Source organism: Leuresthes tenuis, unplaced genomic scaffold (assembly GCF_036924035.1).
Source record: "Leuresthes tenuis unplaced genomic scaffold, fLeuTen1.0.hap1 SCAF_18, whole genome shotgun sequence".
NCBI classification, from domain to species: domain Eukaryota; kingdom Metazoa; phylum Chordata; class Actinopteri; order Atheriniformes; family Atherinopsidae; genus Leuresthes; species Leuresthes tenuis.
The window spans coordinates 7,438,915-7,458,572 of record NW_027325372.1 but is presented as its reverse complement, the minus strand read 5'-3'; the positions used below and the strand labels follow the sequence as shown (position 1 = coordinate 7,458,572).

The following is a 19,658-nucleotide window of genomic DNA, read 5'->3' as shown; positions in this document are numbered from 1 at the left end:
AGCTGCTCTGCTCTTTGCATTTTATAACCTATTTGATTATTAATCATTTGTCACACAAAAATCACAAAAGCATGTTTGATCGGTTTTTGGATGATTATAATTTACACCATGTGCATTAAACCTTAGGAAAATGAGGAGATTGATCATCTTTATCATTCCCCTTTCAGTCTCCTAACATTAGTTTTTCAGCATCCTCTCGGTCCAGTCAGCAGGTCTTCATTCTCAGTGACAACATCCTCCGTTTGCAAAGCTCTCTTGAGGTTTTGCCAGATGACTGCAGGGTGTTGTGCGGCCTGAGGCCAGCTTAAGTAGGTACGCTTCTTCACCAGTTTCCTCATGCGGTAGTATGGAGACAGCTGATGAGAAGGGATCTCCTCCAGAAACAGCAGAATCAACACGTCCTTCTGCTCATCAAACAGACGGAAACTGTAGCAAGATAAAGGGCAGAGAAACAATATAATATTATACAGCTTGAATCAATCAGCGATCAACATTTCTTCAATATCATACTATTTAATAGTACTCTAGAATAGGATGACTACAGATACTCTTAGGCTACATATTTCACAAGTAATATCTTGGAGTGTCTTTAGTTACTTCAAGAATTATATATGTCAAGTTGCCAAAATGTCTCTTCTACATGGTCAGTTTCCTTGTAATTATTACATATTTAAATAATTTCTCAGGCCATCTTTCATATTTGATATGAATTATCAGATTGTCTTGGTAAGTCGATGTGAAACTTTGTTTGATTACTTTCTTATTGGACAAACAAAAAGTTGTACATGTTGACTACCCAAATGCAATAAAAACTTCGACACTGCCAACCCAGAAGATGGATATGAGAGCAGGTCATGCTCTTTATTTGTGCACACAAGCATCAAGTCTCTTGGGACCGTGACCACCTACCGTACCACCGCCCGACCTAACTGTCACGTCTCGTTGGAAATTAACTGAATACTCAGACGTGATGCCTCTCATTTAAAAAGAACAACACTGCTTTCTTGAATTCATGCAAAATGGATTTTTCCACAGGTCATTTGTCTCATTTACTTCTATCAGCTGTCGGGGCTTAGTGACCGTTTCAGCAAATATGACAGAAAGTTATTTTTAGTCTGATAGAGATGTCATGTAAACAGAGCTTTTTTTCCCCTGTACATCTGTCAAAAAAGACAGAATGATAGAAGACAGCACCCCCACCTGGCCATCTGGATCTCTCTAGAGCACCACTCGCTCTGCAGGTAGTGACGGCTAATCACACAGATGGTCTTCCTGCTGCCATAGATGGCATCTGTGATGTTCTCTGTGATGGGTTTACCTGTGGATACAGTACATGAGGTGTATCAGCTGCATTTCACTGGTTTCTCAACTGAAAACCAGTCAGCCGAAACACAAAAAGAGTACTGCAAAGACTTATCCTCTAAAAAGTAATGAAATAATCTGTCACACACATCAGCTGACATCTTCAGTTTTGCTCTGAACTGTAGAAAGTAATAAAGAAAAGACACTGAAAGAGTCCTAATGCTGAGATGCTACAGATCTCTCTTTATTGGACGTTGGGGCACAGTTCACTGCAGCTTTTAGTGTCCTTTTGAAACCGACACCAGTCATAAGGCTGCTGTCTACAATAGAAAGGACCTTCAACACTGAGAAGTGCAAAACAAGTGCATCAAGTTTGAGTTTCATACAGAAAAGCACATTTAAACCAGTGAAACATGCTTAATAAAGTGAACATCAGCACATCAGTCAGTACCTGACACACTGATACTGTGAGCTGAGACCGGATGTGAAACCAAGCAGAAAATAAATAGCATCTGTAGTTGTGCATTCACTACCCACTGTTGAGTCTGACAGGAAGCAGATAAGAGTAAAACAGAGAACAAAGGTCAAATATACACATCTGGTGAAACAACAAGGGAACCTGCTGTTGAAAGCAAAGCAAAGTTTGAATGCTTTGACGCCTTCAGTGTTGACAACAGATATACAGGTAGATATTTCTTACAAGTTCAAAGTGATCGTAGAAAGCAAAGTTAACTTGTCATCAGACGACGTTTGATAGATTTGACACGGAATTTAAGTCGGGGTATTCTCCCTAATTTGATCTCCACACATACCTCTTATTTCCAAACTAAAACCCACTGAAATTTAACTCAGTTCTACTCCATCTACCAATTGCCTACAAATGGAAACCTAAAAGCCGACAGGTTCTACATATTTTGAAACACATATCTGCCAATACAAAGTCTATGGACATCGAGTGTTTTGTATCATAAACAAACAGAAAGACAGGGTTTACCTGGCTGGAAGTCTCTGTGGTGCAGACAGAGTCTCCATCCTTGCTCTCCCTCCAGAACTGGAAGCATCTCTCGGTAAACCCAGTCCTCGTCATGGACATTGTAAGAGACAAAGGCATCAAACTGACATGGGCATGCCTTCTTCTTTTTTCTGCTTTCGTAGAGGAATGCTCGGAAGAGATGGATGGCATAAGATAGCTGCCACCTCAGGAAGTGGTAGATGAAGGATGCCAGGAGAGTTGCAACAACAAGACAGGAACTAGAAATGAAGCAGAGGAAGCTACCTTCCACCCAACAGGACTGGATATCAAAGTCTAGCAACATGCTCCCTCGTGCGGCCGCAGGAAAGGAGCATGTATACTGATAAGCATTTACAACCAGAGTTTGCTTGTTGGTTTTTACCCAGTGGATGAAGCCAGCATTTGAGCAATCACAGGTGAATGGGTTTTTGTCCAGGTCCAAGTATGTTAGAGCGGGGAGAAACTGGAAGACTGTCTCATTGATCACAGCAATCTCATTCTCACTCAGTTTAAGATATCTCAGTTCAACAAGGTTGGCCTGCACCAGAAAATCCAAAGAAGTGAGCATACACTCTGAAAAATGTAGCACCTGCAGGTTTGGGATTGATTGAAACAGTTCAGGATCCAAATCTGACAAATCAGTTTTTGTAAATGTCAGACGCTTGAGCTGGTGATTGTACTGAAATGTTTCCACATTTGGGGCTTGAGTGTACACATTCACTGCTGTGAAGTCCTCTAAATCTTTCATAGCCTGGAAAAAATCCGTTGGTACATCTAAAGGAAAGCCATAGTGATAGCCACTGCAGATTACTGTGAAGTTTTTCAAATATTTTAAGTTGATGCCTTTGAAGTCTTTAGAATTGTTCTGATGAGAACTTTTCCAAGTGCCATCAACATTGAAGTAGATTGTAAGACTTTCCAAGTGTACTAATTCTGTGAAGTCAGGTTCATATTCGAGGGGAAGAGATACAACAAGAGTTTCCAAGTTCTTCAGTCCATCAAAACTTTTACTTGTCACCCTTCCAATATGATCTGACACCATATTCAGATGTTTTAAGGACTGTAAACCTTGAAAATCTCCACTTTCCAGAATAAGTATAGAGTTTTGGCTTATATTCAAGACCTCAAGTGTCTGCAGGGAAGTTTTGAAGGCATCTCCAAATGTCCACAGCAGATTGTTTCTAAGATCTAAAAGCTTTAAATTAGAAAGATTTTCAAAGACACACCCGTTCAGTGTGGTAATATGGTTGAGTTCTAGGGAAAGCTCTGTAAGATGTTTTGTGTTCACAAAATCCTCACAGGTCAGTTCGAAGATAATATTGTCATTCATATTCAAGATCTCAAGAGAGGCAAGGCTTCTAATGTCAGGTGGAACCTTGGTGAGCAAGTTGGCCTCCAAATTCAGGGACCGCAGTTTCTTCATCGATTGTATCGAACCTTTTGACAGTTCAGTTATGTGCGTGATGGACAAGTCAAGCTCCCTGAGCTCAGAGCAAGGTGAAAGTTCGAGAGTAAAATTGGTGAGATTGTTGTAATACATCTCCAGCCTCCTCAGTGTTGGTATTTTGCAAACTGTAGCTAACAGTCCTTTATTAATCCACTCGTCCATGTAATTCAGTCTCAGATGCGTCAGTGAGTCAAGACTTTGCAGGACTTTTTGGATCTCTTCAAAGGAAATCCAAGGTTGACTAAAAAACAGCTGTGTGATGTTCCTCAGCAACGTCTTGTCAGGTATTTCCCATTTCAGCCCTGAACTGCGTCCACACTGAGAAAAATCTATCATCTGAAGATAAGGAAAGATTGGTGTTGTGATGCTGAACTTCTCCAGATCATTAAAAGAAACAATCAACACTCTAAGACTTGAGGACACATTAAGTAGCAAGTCCTTAGTCTGAAAGGAAGAAAATTTATTGTAATTAAGATAAAGTACTTGTATTTTTGAGAGCTGCAGGACAGGCTGAATGTCAGTGACTTGTTGGAGCATATTAGAACCTAAATCCAGGGACTGTAAACTGGTTAGGGACTCGAAGGCCGAGGCATGAATAAACTTAATCTCATTTCCACTTAATGTAAGCACGGTAAGGTTGGACAAGCCCTGAAAAATGTTAGTTGTCAGATTTTTGAGCATGTTCTTGTGCATGTGGAGTGTTTTCAGTGTCACCAACTCGATGAAAGATTCATTGTCCACGTGAGCAATGCGGTTATCAGCTAGACTCAGAAATCTCAGCTTTAACATACCACCAAAATCTTTTTTGTTAATCTTCTCAAGCAGATTGTCCTTGAGTTGTACTGAAACAGCATCCTTGGGGATGTCATCAGGGACAGTCAAAAGTTTCCTGTACGCACAGTCCAATAAAGCATCATCAGTGGGATTCCTCTGATAACCAATGCTGCAGTTTTTTAGTGAATAAGCCAGTGAGGGGTTAAGATAAAGCAGACAAGACAGAAGAGTCAGAAAAAGGTGTGAAGACAAACTTCCCATAGACATGGCGGTTAGGTCACTGTGGGGTTGTAGTTTATTTTGTTCGAATATTTTCTGTAAAAAAAAAAGAATCAAACACATAAATACACAGAGCTGCATTATCCCCAGAAAGGAACAGTTTCTCATTGTGATAGTTACTTGAAAAATAGTTGCAGTGATAGACCGTCACAGTAATTAAAACACTACCTAAGATTACCTACAACTAAACACTCTGAAGCTATGAAGCACAGATTTGAGCAGCCTCATGCTGTTTTAAATTAGTCTAGACTGCAGCATGAATGTCGAGCTTTAGTCTTGTAAATATTTGATAAGCACTGCTTCCCTGGTTTAAATGAAAAAGCTGCCAGGACTTGTTTGCAGATTTTGTTGTCCCTTAAGAAAATTGTGACTCAAAGGTTGAGTTTGTTAAGATCAAACTTTTTTTCTTATTCATTGTTGTTGATAAGGAAAGGAAAGTTATATCTTAACGGTTTAGTTATACATAATTGTTTCTGATACTCACAAGCACTCATCGACTGTTCACGTCGCATCTTTCAGGGATAATCAGGAAACTGAGAAGGGGTTAGGGGGTTGAGCTTGAACCCAGTAATAGCTGCTTCACTTCCTTTATTTTAATTTACATAACATGTATTTCCAATGTATGACCACTTCTGTTTGTCACAGTTCAGTGGTGTTCCGTGAAAAGGTTTAGATACAAACAAGAGGAAGCTACATGACCTTGTAAACAACTCTGAAAACACAGTTACTGAAATTCTTAAAAGTGCGACACTTCCACATTTAAAGACTATTTTGGTAGATTTTTGTGTTCTTACAGATGAGTCCATTGCTTGAAAATATTATGGGCATGTACAAAAATCCAGTAGATGGTATTCAAGTGTAGCCACAGGAACTGTCGGAAGGGTTCAGTCTATTCGTTCCTGTTATTTCAGCTGATGTTAAAGAGAATTTTTCATGGTATCAGCAGCAGTTGATTACAGCTGATACAATTCTAAAGAAGAAGGATAAGATGAATACTTTCAGTATTATTTCTATAATTTTTTTCCTTTTTGATGGTACCCTTTGAATGTATATGTCAAACAACATGAGATTCCATATCTGCAAAGTAGAACAACTGAACCCCATCAAGATGGTGTACTCAGTTTAAAAATTCAATTCAAAACTTTGTGAACTCCCTCTGCAAATCTCTCTTCTATGTGTTATTGGGAATACTGGAAACCGAAATCCTGAAACACTGGGCTTTCATTCCGAAAGTCCTTCGGGTAGTCAAACCCCCAAAGACACACATAACACCCCCAAGGAGTGCCTATGCTCCTTCTTTCCTGCCAGACCTGGACCATCTCTTGCCCTTTTCCAAGGACGGAATTGTCTCTTAATGACGGTGGTAACAAACAAAAAACACTGGGTATTAGCATTAGCACCACCAGGCTAAACATAAGGCATTCCTTGTACTTAACTCTGCATTGTATTAATTTGCTTTTTGTAACTTTATGTCATGATAATGTTTTAATTGTAAGGGTTATTTTAATCAAGTTGATGTTAGATCCTCCATTCAAACTAACCATCCTCCTTTGTTTAACCTGGCACCAAAATACACAAAGAACAAATTAAAATTTGAAGTGCTGTGTTAATTACAACTGAACAAGCAGACAGTAATGTAAACACCCCGCCTTCTCTGTACCATGTGTGTACAGTGTAGCAAACGCGCATACTCGGATAAAAAGCCATTACTTTCTGGTCAAATTCATGCTTTTTTGAATGCCTTTCAACTTGGAACCATGACAACAAAGATTGCTGATTGATTTTGTCCAATCTTTTAAACCTAATGAAATTGTATGATAACAGTCATAATGTTAGTTTTTTTGTTACATGGATGATTTAATGTTACTGTGGTGATAAACAATCTCTTATTGTAAACTCCAATGTAATCGCAATTTCACCGCAGTGCTAATATTCCATTTCTATGGTAAGAGAAATGTTGATGTAGATGACTTAAAAGTCATCTGATGAGGCCCCTCATTAATTATGCCCCTTTTCTTAAGGTTAATATGCTAATGAGGAGCATGCCACCCACTCTGCAGGTGGTCACACACTCATTAAAATAACTGCCTTCCGACATCCCTTGCAGGAATCTATTTGCGCAATAAACACATGCTTCAGAGCTGGGTGACAATACCATGTGTTGTTTTAACATTATGTGCATATTCATCAAGTAATTATAGACTGCGTGTGTCATCACATTAAATGGAATGGTCATTAAAAGTGCAGCAGGGATGTTGATCAGGGGATGAGCTACAATGCTACAACATTATAACCACACTATTGATGTTTTCACTTGTTTAGATAAATGCTAGTGGAACCCTATATGAATTCAGTTTGCATCTGCTGGAAAATATTCTTCTCAAATGCACTTGTGCTTTCTCAAAAAGACCAAACTTAAACAACCAAATTCTTCATATTTCCTTCTATGCCTAGGGTAAGGCTTCTATATTAGAAGATGTGAAAAAAAACTAAAACAACTTGTGTCACAGTTTCATCCTCCCTATCTCCTTCTTGCCTCTGCTCCACTCTACCTGCCAGCCACTCCCACCTAATCAGCCCAACTACACTCACCTGCAAGCTCAGCTGCAGCTCATTCCCAATTAGCCCTGTTTATAAGCCTTTCCAGCACTCTCACCCTTGCCAGATTGTTCTACTGCATCCATGTCCTTGACTTTCCAGTGTTCATTACCTGTCTGATCTTTTGGTGCCCTCCTTGCCTGTTAAACTAAATTGTATGGGTCCGAGGGCTCAACGTTGCCCTGCGGCCTGGTTCGGCTTAGTCCCTTTCTCTAGCCTGAGACTCAGAGGCTGTGTGTGGACTATTAGCCTGAAGATTAAACTGTCTGCCAAGTTTCTTCATCTGCTCAAGTTCCAAGTCATGACCAGCTGTTTCCAGAGTGCTGATTTTGGGTCTTAAATACACCCATTACATCATGTTCCCTCTAGAACTGCACTTTAACAAGAACGATCTCAAAATCTCAGATTGTCATAACCTACCAAATCAATTAATTTAATCTTGGTCATATGAACAGTGGAGCTAAGTCTTCAGAGCAAATTATCATGAGCAAGGTTAATCAAAAGTTAGTATGTAACATCATACTGTAAGCTGCGTGTTACTGTTGTCAAGTGTAATATCATCACACTTAATTTATTTCTCCTCAGATTTTCATGTATTTATTTCCCTTTCTGAACTATTTACGTTTCTTTGTACCATAAACTTCTTCCTCCTCTGGTCGACCCTTCTTCAGAAAGTCCCCTTGGCAGTGGTATTATACCTGAATACTCTATTGAGTTATTAGTCTGTCTGGTAAGTGATTGGTTTTACTCTTTTTTTGGTATGAATATGTATGGTCTTAACTTTGCAATCTTGACATCTCTGCTGCTCAAAGCAGTAAAATTCTCCTTAATTAACAACATTGTCAGTTTTCATTGTCAACATTGTTAGCCTCAAATCTAGGATGTTATGACCTGGTTAGTTGAGTCAAAACATAAAATGAAGATTGCACACAAGTTTAGAGAGCCAGACCCACACACAATGACTACAGCTACTGTGATTCACGACCACAAAATTAGTGCGGACATCCAGCTAAGTAACATCCACAGGTGATCCACCAAAAGAGGGTCAACTTCTCCATAACACTAAAGGTCACAAAACAGAACACACTCACCTTATTGCTATGCATCTATAAGTGCTGATGTACTATGCATTCACACGGTGGACATTTATATACGTAGCTCCAACACTAAATCCATAAACTTTTGTTCACCCCAAGTACAAACGCTTGGTCATATAACAGTGTCACTGGTTTAGCTCATTAACAGCCCTCACTAAAAGTTTAAACGTATCACAGATGAACTCCTAGTTTAATGGACTGCAACATAAAAGAGATTGAATGCATAGGAAAATGGGTTTATTGTAGAACAATAAGCGTGGTTAAAAGTTTAAGCAAAACCAATGCAAAGGTGCAGGTTGAGCAGCGGCAGGAGCGGGGATTAAAATGAACCACAACTTCACAGGTGCCACAAATGAAGCCAATTAAGACTCTTGCATTGCCACAGCAAGACCAGTGAGGATGCAGAATGAGCAACTTCGTGGACAAACCATTGACATTAGCACAAAAACATGGTATTTCTTCCAAACAAAGGCAGATGTCTCTCTGCCCTCACTCTGAGCAGTCACTAGCTTACAAAAGGGATTTTTTTTTCAACTTTTTTTTTCAACAAAGTGTTAAAGCTCAAGAATAAACAATTAAGTGGTTTGATTGTTTTGTCGAATCATGCTGAGCAAGAGAAAGTGAAGAAACCTGTGAAAGATGGTCGTAGTTTAAAAAAAAGTTTTTTATGATATTAGAACCATAAATTGCTGAGGTTTCTATGAAGTGCCCTCGGTTTGCACACTTGTTAATTGCTTACAAAAGTTAAATGCTTGAAATGCAAAAATTCAAACACACTGGAGGACCATTCACTGCATCAGGGCCACATCACTTGAGACATTTAAGTGCTGTTTGAAAATGGACAAAAGGACTTTGTCAGTGTGTGGAAGTTTCCACGGACACTCGACAATTTTGAATGAGCAGAAAAATCCTTTTTGTTCTGTTTTTGATGCAGACAGAGGGCTGGAGTGCTCTTTTTAAGACTCATGTTTAACATTAAAACACAGAATTACCCTTGTAGCTTTAAACTGTTTCAGTCTGTTGTGACCTTAGTCATAAGCTATGAAGTAGGAGGTATTATTTAAAATGTTTTACTACTATGCTACTATTCTAATAGGTCAGACTAGAGTTTTCAAAAGATTTCTCACTTTATTTACTCTGTACTTTCAGTTGAAAGCTGCCACTTAAACAACAAATGATAACTGCATCACGCCCTTCACTCTCACCGCTCCTGCTGCATTCGTCATTATGTGACAAATTATAGGCTAAACAAAATAGTTTCAATGCTATCCTCAAAAATAATTTGCACTGTGTCTGCAGAAAAGTGAGTTGAACTATGCATTTACTGGCCCTGGCAAAATCGAGTCACCATATTTGGAGGACTTTTATGTTTTTGTAAAGTGGAAACAAATCACAGGTATAACATAAGCTGTAAATCTTGGCTTTTTTAATTATTTTTTTTAGATAAAGTAAAGAGAGAAATGTCATGAAATCACCTTGGAATTTTCTAAAACAAATACCGTCACAAGTCTAAATATGCAAATTAGTCTTGCAGACCTTCATGGGCTGCTACAGTTAGCTGACTGACAGAAAACATTGCCCCAAATAAAGAGTGATGCCAACTAAAACAATGGAAATGATTGTATACATCCTTCACTAGTCTAATTCAGCATAGAATGTGTCAAAAGATGTTGATCCCAGGATGCCGGTTAGCGCAACAGGTTGAGCAAACATCCCATATACAGAGGTTTAAGCTCCTCAACGTCCCTATTCGGGGGCCCTTTGCTGCATGTCTTTCCCCTCTGTCTCGCTCTCTGCCTTCATTTCCTGTCAAGCAACTTTCCAGTAAAGGCTATTCATGCTGAAAATAAAGATGTTGATCTTTCTGTAGCAGCTTTAGGTGTCTGATGGAAGCTAAGAAGAGCTCCACAAGAACCATGTCTTTTAAATCTGGTCTCTCAGCACTTTGGTGGGTAAAATAAAAGTTAAAAAGTAGAGTCTGTGCACTGTGTTTAAGATTCTTGCTGTTCTTTCTGTAACACAACTAACATCGATGAAATTTTGGAAAACCCTAAAGTTGGTTTTTCTTATGTCACTTTTCACACAGCTGCAGCAAAGCACAACATGGAGAAGAATGGAAGGATTACTGCCGATTAAGAAGCGGAGCCTAATCCACCAACGGGCCGCTACTCCATCGCTTCTCGTACTCAATGAAAGCCCTTAAAATCCCCCCCGAAAAGAAAGAAAAAATAAGTTCACTTCAAATAGCTGTTACAAATAGCAGCTAAGAGCCTCCCTTTACTGTAGAAGCAGTGCGACAGAAAAAAAGCAACTTCCAAACAGAAAGCCATGTGCCTTCTACCCCTCTCTCCTGCCTTTATCCACTCACAGCTTCCAGATTAAATATAGATGGAATATTAATGCAGATGTTTCAAGGCAAAGGCATCATGAAGATAAATCTTCAGAGGCAGCTGAGGAGCTGATGGTGTGTTGGAGGTCCTCAGGTCTGTGAGATGATTGATTTTCTGTCCATGCTCACACATTTGAAATTGAACAAATAAGAATAGTATAGACTACCTGGGTCTAAGTTTCACAGTTTTGTCCATCATTTGTATAAATTGAAGTGTCAATCAAATCCATCCGAGTATCACCTCAACACTTCTCTAATGAAAGGATACAACCAAAAGAAAATTTGACATTTTGTACAACTTATTTGTTTCAGTGGGATTTCTGTCTGAGGAACAGTTAAGAATCTGAAATATTTGATTAGATTTACTTATGACAGAATCTTGGTTTTAAATGTTTCTAATCCTCAACCTTTCCAATGATATCCTGGTTTACGTGACAAGACACAACAGATTTTAGATACGTCTCAGATTTTTGGACTTAGCTACAAAGACTTTTGCAGCATTTTATTGCTGTTGGGCATAAATCTAGTAAATCTATGTTCTGTGTTAGAATTGTACAAATATCCAACCAGTGAAAGATTTAGTCACAAAATGTTGGAACCAAACCTTTAAAATCATTTAATTCCCAAATCACCAACAAAACCTCAGATATTATACTTGTTATTGTCAATTCCTGAAAAGCTACCTGTTATCTCATCACTGATCACCACTACTGTACCATATAATATCTTGTTCTTACCTTAACACCAACCAAGTGGTTGTTGTGCCTAAATCTAACCCATTTTGTTGTGTATGTCAAACTACTTTTACTACTTCTACTCCTGGTAAAAGTGGGGGAAAAACTAAAATAAAACCCCACAAGTGATGCTAAAGTGAGAACAGCAGTTTCTTTAGAATCACATGAGATGTCTTTAAATTTGCTTCTGAGGCTTTAACTTGTGTCCCTCAAGGTTTTATTTGTTTGAGTGGAGTTTTCCATCAGTGAGCAGCGGAGCCAATCAAAGAAAGGCAAACAGAAATATGAGATAAAAGAGGGGAAGGACAAGAAGGACACGAAGCAGGCAAGTTTGATTTCTGAGTGGGTGATGCTCTGACTCTGAGAAACTGACACTGGAGAGTGAATGAAAACTGCAGAGGTCCTGAACGGTGTGTCTAAATCCAATCTGCAGCGATGAACAGGCAGAGCTTCACAGCAGACAGTTTGATCAAATGGTAAAAATGATTTTGTATTTAATGGTGCTTTATATTGCAGATTTAGATTACCATATTATCAAGAGGCGCTTCTCCTTTGCAAGAAGATGGCAGAGATTTAAAGCTTAAACTGTCAACATCACGTTTCACTCGAGTTGTTGCAATTTCAATATGAATACAAGAGGCTTTGGATAACAATCGAGCTCTATCCCAATATTTTCTGCCACCTCAGTCTTCCCACAAACAAGACAAACGTCTGGCTTTGATATAGTTGATGATGCAGCCAGCGCAGATTTGGCAATGAACATGATATTTTTTTGACAGGTACAGAAAATTTCCAGTTTTTCAAGGAAGGCAAATAAAGCCTTGATCAACACTATAAGATAATAATTCAAACACAGCTTCGCGTGGAGAGTTTTAAGACTCAAACTGAGACTCCGGTGAGGCTGTATAAAACAAGGTCAGAGGGATCTGATCTCCAATCAAACAGCTTCCTCTCATCCTACAATGCAGCCTCAGGGAAGCTGGTTGGCGTGTCTGTGTGCAGATGGAGGTCAGACAATTACTCAAGATGAATAGCTCAGTCTGAACTTCTGATGACTTGTGCAACTGAAAGCTGTGTTACTTCTCTTGGCGCAGAGGTGGAAGAGGTAAAGGAAGCTTGCAGGTGGAGGAAGGTAGCAGTTCTGGCTGACCTGTGACAGGCTGTCATCTGTAGATTATGGGAGCTGCATTAAATGTAAAACTAAATTAGCAAGAATCCTGCTATGAAAATATCTATAAAAACAGACTCCAATAATATGCAAATTACACCCTACAACTGAAAAGAGACCAAAAGCAACAATTCACATGTAGAAACTAACACAAAAACTTGTGTGGAGACCAAATGCTGTAATTAGGAAAAATTTTCACATCATTGTCATGATCTTAAAAGACATAATAATTCATGCATTCATGAACCAAGTTCAGAACTAAAATACGAAAGCAGCTTTTTCACTTGTGAGTTACTTTCAGTTAAAAACTTTTGTTTGAATTTCTGCAAAATCATCAAAAGTCAAGATTAAGTTATATATATTATATATGATAATAATCATATATATTATATATAATTCAATGCTGTGAGTGTTAGAGAAAGCTCATAAGTAGGACTAAAATATATTCTTTTTACATGTTGACCTTCTCTTTCATGGATGCCATTATGCTTGTTGCCTTGGTTACATGTAGACACATGTCACAATGACATTTGTTACTTAATGGTTGGATTTAGGGAGCAAATTCACTTGTTCTACACTCTCCTTCTCTTTGAAATCTTTCCTCACCTTTGAGCTACAATTTAAACATCAAAGTGGATGTAATGCACTCAATAACTCTTGAAGCACATTATTCCTGTTTGAGAAAGCATACAGCATCTAGCTTGAGATTTCACACTGCCTCACACCAAACCGGTGAAAAAATACTGTGCAGTTTTATTCTCAAATACTGATATTTCCGTTATCTGCAGTTCAGCTATAGGCAGCTAGTTCTGATCACTCTTTTAAGCACTCTTTTCGCGAGTCATGTGTTATGGTTCCAAAGAAATTGCCAGAGTTGGGATTTTGTGTTGGTACTGACTTAAGACATTCAACTATATCCTACCAAGAACAAAAAAAAATGGTGTCCCTTAAATGATTTACAGATCATTCCTTTGTAAAAAATCATAAACTACTCAGCTTTTTCACCTTTGACTCTTTCCACTCTGGAGGTTACTGTACCAGAAGTGGACTGTATCTGTTCCTGAAATGTAATCCAAAGCTTTTTCTGGAATGCAATATGTTGTATGGGACATTTAACATGCTGCTGTGACTGAACACAGCCTTGTTTCACTTAATTTCTGATTCATTAGATTTAGGAGAGTGGCAGGTAAGGTGTTTTTTTTTTGGAAGGGTTCAGTAAAATCTGTGTCACTGATTGGTTGTTATGGGGCTTTTATTGGTTTTCTGATTTACAGTTTTAATGCTGCACAAACAAAAGTTTTTGTCTTAGCTCAAGGTTTTAAAGCTTTTCAGAACTTTTTAGAATGTTTCCAAACTTCAAGGATTAAACAGTTTAGAGACTCTTTATATGGGTTCCTGCAATTACATGAACTAAAACAGCAGGCGGAGATGCCCACACAGTTCCCTTTATACCTCTCCTTGAACTCAAGGACAGGTCTGAAGGATAGAGCTGTCTGTCTTTGAATTTAATTGGTCTTTCACTATATCAGTCCACCCAGACAGACAGATATTCACTCAATTTTCAGTCCTTCTTGCCCTTAATCCCTCTCCTCAGACCACTTTCTCATAATCTCAAACAGAAATACACTCAGATCTCTACAGTCCCCCTTTACTCTTCTTCTTGCAGTCATATGCTCTCTTGCCCTGCATATCCTGTGTCCTGGTTATCAGCTCTCAATGAGGAGCTCATTTCAACATCCTCACCTTGTCAGCAGTCTGCTACTGGCTTGCTGACACTTAGAAAATTATTTCAGTTAAATCCTCTCTGAGTCTCACACTGTACTCACACTGTGAGTCTGCCTGACTGCAGAGAAACCAAAGAGGAGCTGCTTGTGTTTCTTTTCCTAAAACATCTCAAGCATCATGCATTTGCTGAATGTCATATTTCACCTCCTTTTCCTGCAAAATGGATCACTGCCTGATCTTTCTGAGCATGTCTCTGGTTACCTATCTTCATTTAGCAGTTACAGCATTTACTATTTTCTTCTTGAAATCCAAATTGTAAAGGATTGTTTGGTAATATTTGTAAATGTTAAGAGCTGTAAAAAAAATCCATAGCCTTGTGCACCAATCAAATCCTAGTTGCCAGAGGAAGAAGTTTCTTTTCTTTCTTTTTTTCCCCAGTAATCTTAATACATTTTAGACATGAAGTCAGCTTCACTTCCATCCTATTGCATGGTGATGTTTTCTAAGTCCCTGAGTCTGCAGAGTTTTTAATGCATTTAACTCCAAAGCATAAATCTTTTGTTAGATGATTTCATTTCATCTGTCAGTGGGTTTTATGAGGTGGCTGATTGGTGTATATGGCCATTAAATTGTTTCCTGAGACCTTCACTAATCTTTCCATCACCTTTTTACGATAAGATGGAAACTCCTCCTTCTTTCACTTCCTGCATTTCTCATCCTGTTTTTTATTTTCCAACATGCACTATTTTATTATTTCATCCTCTCACATGAGCTGTTCTTTAATTTCTTATTCATATGGTTTCTGCCTTTGATTCTGGTCCTCTTTGATTTCAGCTATCATCTGGACAGACAGAGGAGGCTGGAAGGCAGGGCCACAGAGACGATATGCTGTCTTCTTGCTTTAAAAGATAGAGGACAAAGAGGAGCAGCTAAGGATCAAGCACAAATTCAGCATAGGGTTGGTTCAGGCAGGTCATGTGCTCACTCTCAGCCCACATCATCATACTAAGTCTTGATCAGTTGTTTACCTTTAAGGCAGTAAACTTGTCAGTATCATACTGAGGGCTCTAAAATAACTGAGTCTGCCTCCCTTGGCAAATTATATTGACAAATGTCATATTTTTTTGTCTCTGATGCTAAGGGTTCTCAAGTGTCATGCATTGATCATGTGACTCCTAAAGTGACTCACTCCACACCTTCGCAACTTTTCTCACACAGTGGGGATAGAGAGTCATGAATCTACACACAGTTTAATGCATCTGACCCCAGGATGGGACATGCTTTCAACATTAGCAAGTAAAAAAAAGACATTGGATGCAGAGCTCACCAATAAGAGATCCTCACAGGGAAAGTCAGCCACTGCTGGGTCCACACTGGAAAGATCCCTCTCTTGCAGTTTTGTGTAAGAAGACTTAAAGACTCATACTCAAGAGACAGACAAGTAAGTAAAAACACTTTTATTCAAGAGCAAACCAAAAAGTGCTGCAATGTCAGGATGTCCAAAAACACAAATCTACAATGCTAATGAACTTGTTTACAAGGAGGGACATACGACAGAAACAGAGATGAGAATCTGGGTCCTTCATAACTGAGTGAAATGATGCAGAGGTAACTAAGTGGTAGCCATGATGAGCGCTGTTCAAATCATATAAATGCTAAAGGTGCTCTGTGCTGCCTTTAAGATATAATTTAGCATATGATACACGGGGCAATCCTTTATTGAAAGAGAGGAGATCATTTAGTCCCACAATTCCATGTGGTTACAAGTTTCAAAGTGACATTTGATTATTTTCATCGAGTTGTAGTAAAGGTGATGGATAAAGATGAAAACAGGAGGATGAGTATGAGTAGCCTGTGACAACAGTATATTTCAGTTTGTCTTGAATTTTTCAACTACTAACCTTGATAAAGTAATATTTACATTATCTCTAATATGATATATATGAGTTATATGTGTGTAACAATATGTTAAGACTGCATAAGATTATCTAAAGCACTTTTTGTGGAATATTTATTGCACAGCTCTTTGCACAGCTTTGTTGCTGCAGACCCACATCTCAGCTTAGTGAAAGTGTGGTCGAGTCCCATTATAGCATGGTCGTCTGCTCAGAAGTCCATAAGAAATGTTCCCTACCAGGTTTCCTCAAACCCTTGACATTTTACATCTAGGTCATGAGTATAGATACTAAGTGGGGTAAAGGATGAAGCGGTGCAGGTGTGGTTATTACAGACTAAGGTCAGGTGTGTCAGGAGAGCAGAAATAAAGTCTAACTGAGAAAAACATGAAAATAAAGGCAAAGAACCATTAACGCAAGATAAACACACAGACCAAAGAACATGACAGAATGTACGACATGCAAAATGTGCCACAAACTGTGTGCTATTCAGACACAATGCCCTAAGAATATGTTGAATTAAACATGACAACCTTTTGTGCATTTTTGCATTTTCAGTAAGCATTTGTTGCTGAGGCAGGCATGTTTTCAATGTAGTAAGATGACAGGTGAAGAAAACAGAAACACATTAGGGTCGATTATGGAATTGAAAACGGGTGAGGTGGGTGGACAAGTCTGGTAATGGAGATTCAGAAGAGTCTGTTGGGGTTGAAGAACAGGGATAAAGCAAGGCTCAGAATAAAACCACAGATTTGTGTATCTAATTGTTGATGGGGCAAATAAGTGAGTTTGTACCTAAATTTAAAAAAAGCTCAGTTTACAAATAACAAAAATCATACGGAGATTTTCAGATTTTTCAGCTGGCTGTGATACATTATTATGTTATTTTTGAGAAGTCATATCTCAGCTTTTTCTGCTAAAGCAACAAAGAAGATTATAAAGCACAGAAACTGCAGGCTGGATGTTTTATTTCCCGGAGGGGAGGAAAATCTAGATAATTACCAGGCAAACCTACTTCCGGGCTGTGTGTTTCTACTGCTGATTTTGCAAACAATTAAAGCTAAATATTGAAGTGTAATCATTGGGCAGCTGGCCTGACAGCTCACGAAGCAGAACCGCTCTTATGTACACCCCAATTAGAATTAATTAGTCGAAAACAGAATTTAGTATTTATTTTTCAAGCCATTTGACTACAGGCTCTTTGCACACACTCTGCCTGCGATATATGATCCAACAATTTAAAACAAACATTCAGCATCTCAGCAGATCTGTTCCTCTCACCCTGAGTTGTCTTAAAATGGTTCTACCTGTTAAAGGTGATTGCTACAGGGTTTGGCAATGAAACTTGGGCTCAATGCCAGTCATCTTCAGATTTCAGACTATAAGTAAGCTGCTTTCCGTAGGTATGAGAGTCCAGCAGAAGCAGGGAGTAAGCTGCTGCCAGAGGTGTTTTTCTGACAGATTAAGAGGAAACTGGAACAGAGACTGGATGACAGATAAGACAATACTGCTGTTTAGTAGACAACATCTTAAATGTGAAAGTGGAAATGGTTGCAAACTTCCTGCCATGAACCTATGGACAGAAAATTCTGAATGGGCCCCATGACACATGAACTTTCCAAGCAGCATGTCAAAGAGGCCTGTTTATAGCTGCTCTCCATTGGCTTGTTTGTTTTTTGTCTGAGTTTGGAAATTTAGTCTCTATGGAAAACGAGTCTGACATTACTCAGTTTTAGCAATCCAGGCAGTAATTTCTTCTTCTGTGAAAGTAAGTGAATAAGAGAGATTAAATATAATTTTCCATATTTTAAAGGTTAGTGTATCACATAATCTTTGTTTGTGTGATTTAAACTTCCAATTTACACTGTTTTAAATCCTAAAACCACAACAACTACACGCAGTGTATTATGATGTTCTTATCCAAGCATGAAGCTACTTTTCCTCCGCAAGCTCTCTGTTTTCTAAGTTCTTTGTTTTGCATGCCACGCATGCACATTCATTCCCAGGAAGAACCGTTAGCTTTTCCTCCACAAAATAACACACCTTCTTTAGTTAAAAAGACTCCCACAAAGACAGGGATACAAATCCATTGAGGTTAATGTTCACCTACAGGCCCTGGCAAAAGAATATGGAATTAACACTGAAGACATTCTTTTAGAAAGCTGTTGAATGAATGAATGTTTGCAGATCCTCTGGCTTTTCTGACAGCTTGAAATCTTTGAGGTGTTTAAAACACTTCTTAATCAGTCACGTTTCAGCTTTTCTGCATTGCTGTTGACAGATCAGCTTTGCAGGATTGAGCCCTATCACGGATCATTTAAAAAGAGAAAATCATTAATCTTTAATCATTAATCAGTCAAAGATCTGGAGTGTTTGTTTGCCATGTCTTTGAGTTGACTTGTCTTTCCTTAAGAGAAGTTTGACTGCTCTTTGCTTTGTGATAAGATGCATTATCATCTGGAAAACTGTCCAAAATATCAGCGTCCAGCAGCGCACTTGTGAGGTAGTGACTGCCATCCCCCCATGGTCCTTTACCTGACATTAACCCCAAATCATCAATGATTGTGGAAATTTGTTTGTTTTCTTCAGGCAGTCATCTTTACATGTTTTTATTGGACCTGTACCAAACTAGTTCCAGCATCATCTCCTTGTCTGATACAGATTGGTGATTCATCTCTGAATATCACTTCCATCCACAGCTGCTAATGTGTTTTTCCCATATCCCCCTTTTTATTTATTTAGATTTTTCCATTTTCAGGCATATTGCTTTTAGTTGACTCTCCATGACATCTTTGTTGTTCGACCTGTATGTTTACAACCTTTCCATCTCATTTGTACTATATTTCAGACAAAGCAGACTGGGAATAACCAACTTCCTTTGCCATACTCAAAGTTGTTTGAGTATGGAGAGTTTTATAATCCTTTCCATTGTTTCCACCGACAGATCTCTTGTCGGGGCCATTTTTCTATTAATCAGCCAGATGCAACAGCTCCTCAAGCGCTGCAAGCTTTAACTCCAGACTCAGACTTTGCATGTTTAGGCTTCTGCAGGTATTTGTTTTAGAAGTAAGAATGACATGCTGATTCCATAGTTTTTTCATCAACTTGATCTGAAAAGGAAACTGCCATTAATTATTACTTTTTTTTTTTTCTCTCTTTTTCTTGGTTTGTATGTTTTACAAAGACAGAGTCTTGGTAGTGAAAAGAATATCAGTTAGGCTTTGGACAAAGGAGCATT

General features: G+C 38.6%; 2 protein-coding genes across 2 annotated transcripts in view; one reads left to right on the top strand and one right to left on the bottom strand.

The window, feature by feature from the left end:
* Window positions 1-18,073, top strand: part of cdc42se1 (CDC42 small effector 1) — a 202,905-nt gene extending 184,832 nt beyond the window's left edge. Inside the window, exon 6 of the transcript XR_011908418.1 lies at window positions 18,059-18,073. The gene's annotated coding sequence lies outside the window, so the exon portion shown is untranslated. The remainder of the gene's footprint in view (window positions 1-18,058) is intronic.
* Window positions 100-4,843, bottom strand: LOC140275633 (uncharacterized). Its single transcript, XM_072371140.1, has 3 exons — window positions 2,297-4,843; window positions 1,201-1,318; window positions 100-426 (listed from the first exon to the last, which is right to left on the bottom strand). Exons 1-3 carry the CDS (start codon window positions 4,800-4,802, stop codon window positions 186-188), a joined length of 2,865 nt encoding a protein of 954 aa, XP_072227241.1. The 5' UTR covers window positions 4,803-4,843; the 3' UTR covers window positions 100-185.
* Window positions 18,074-19,658: the final 1,585 nt, after the last annotated feature.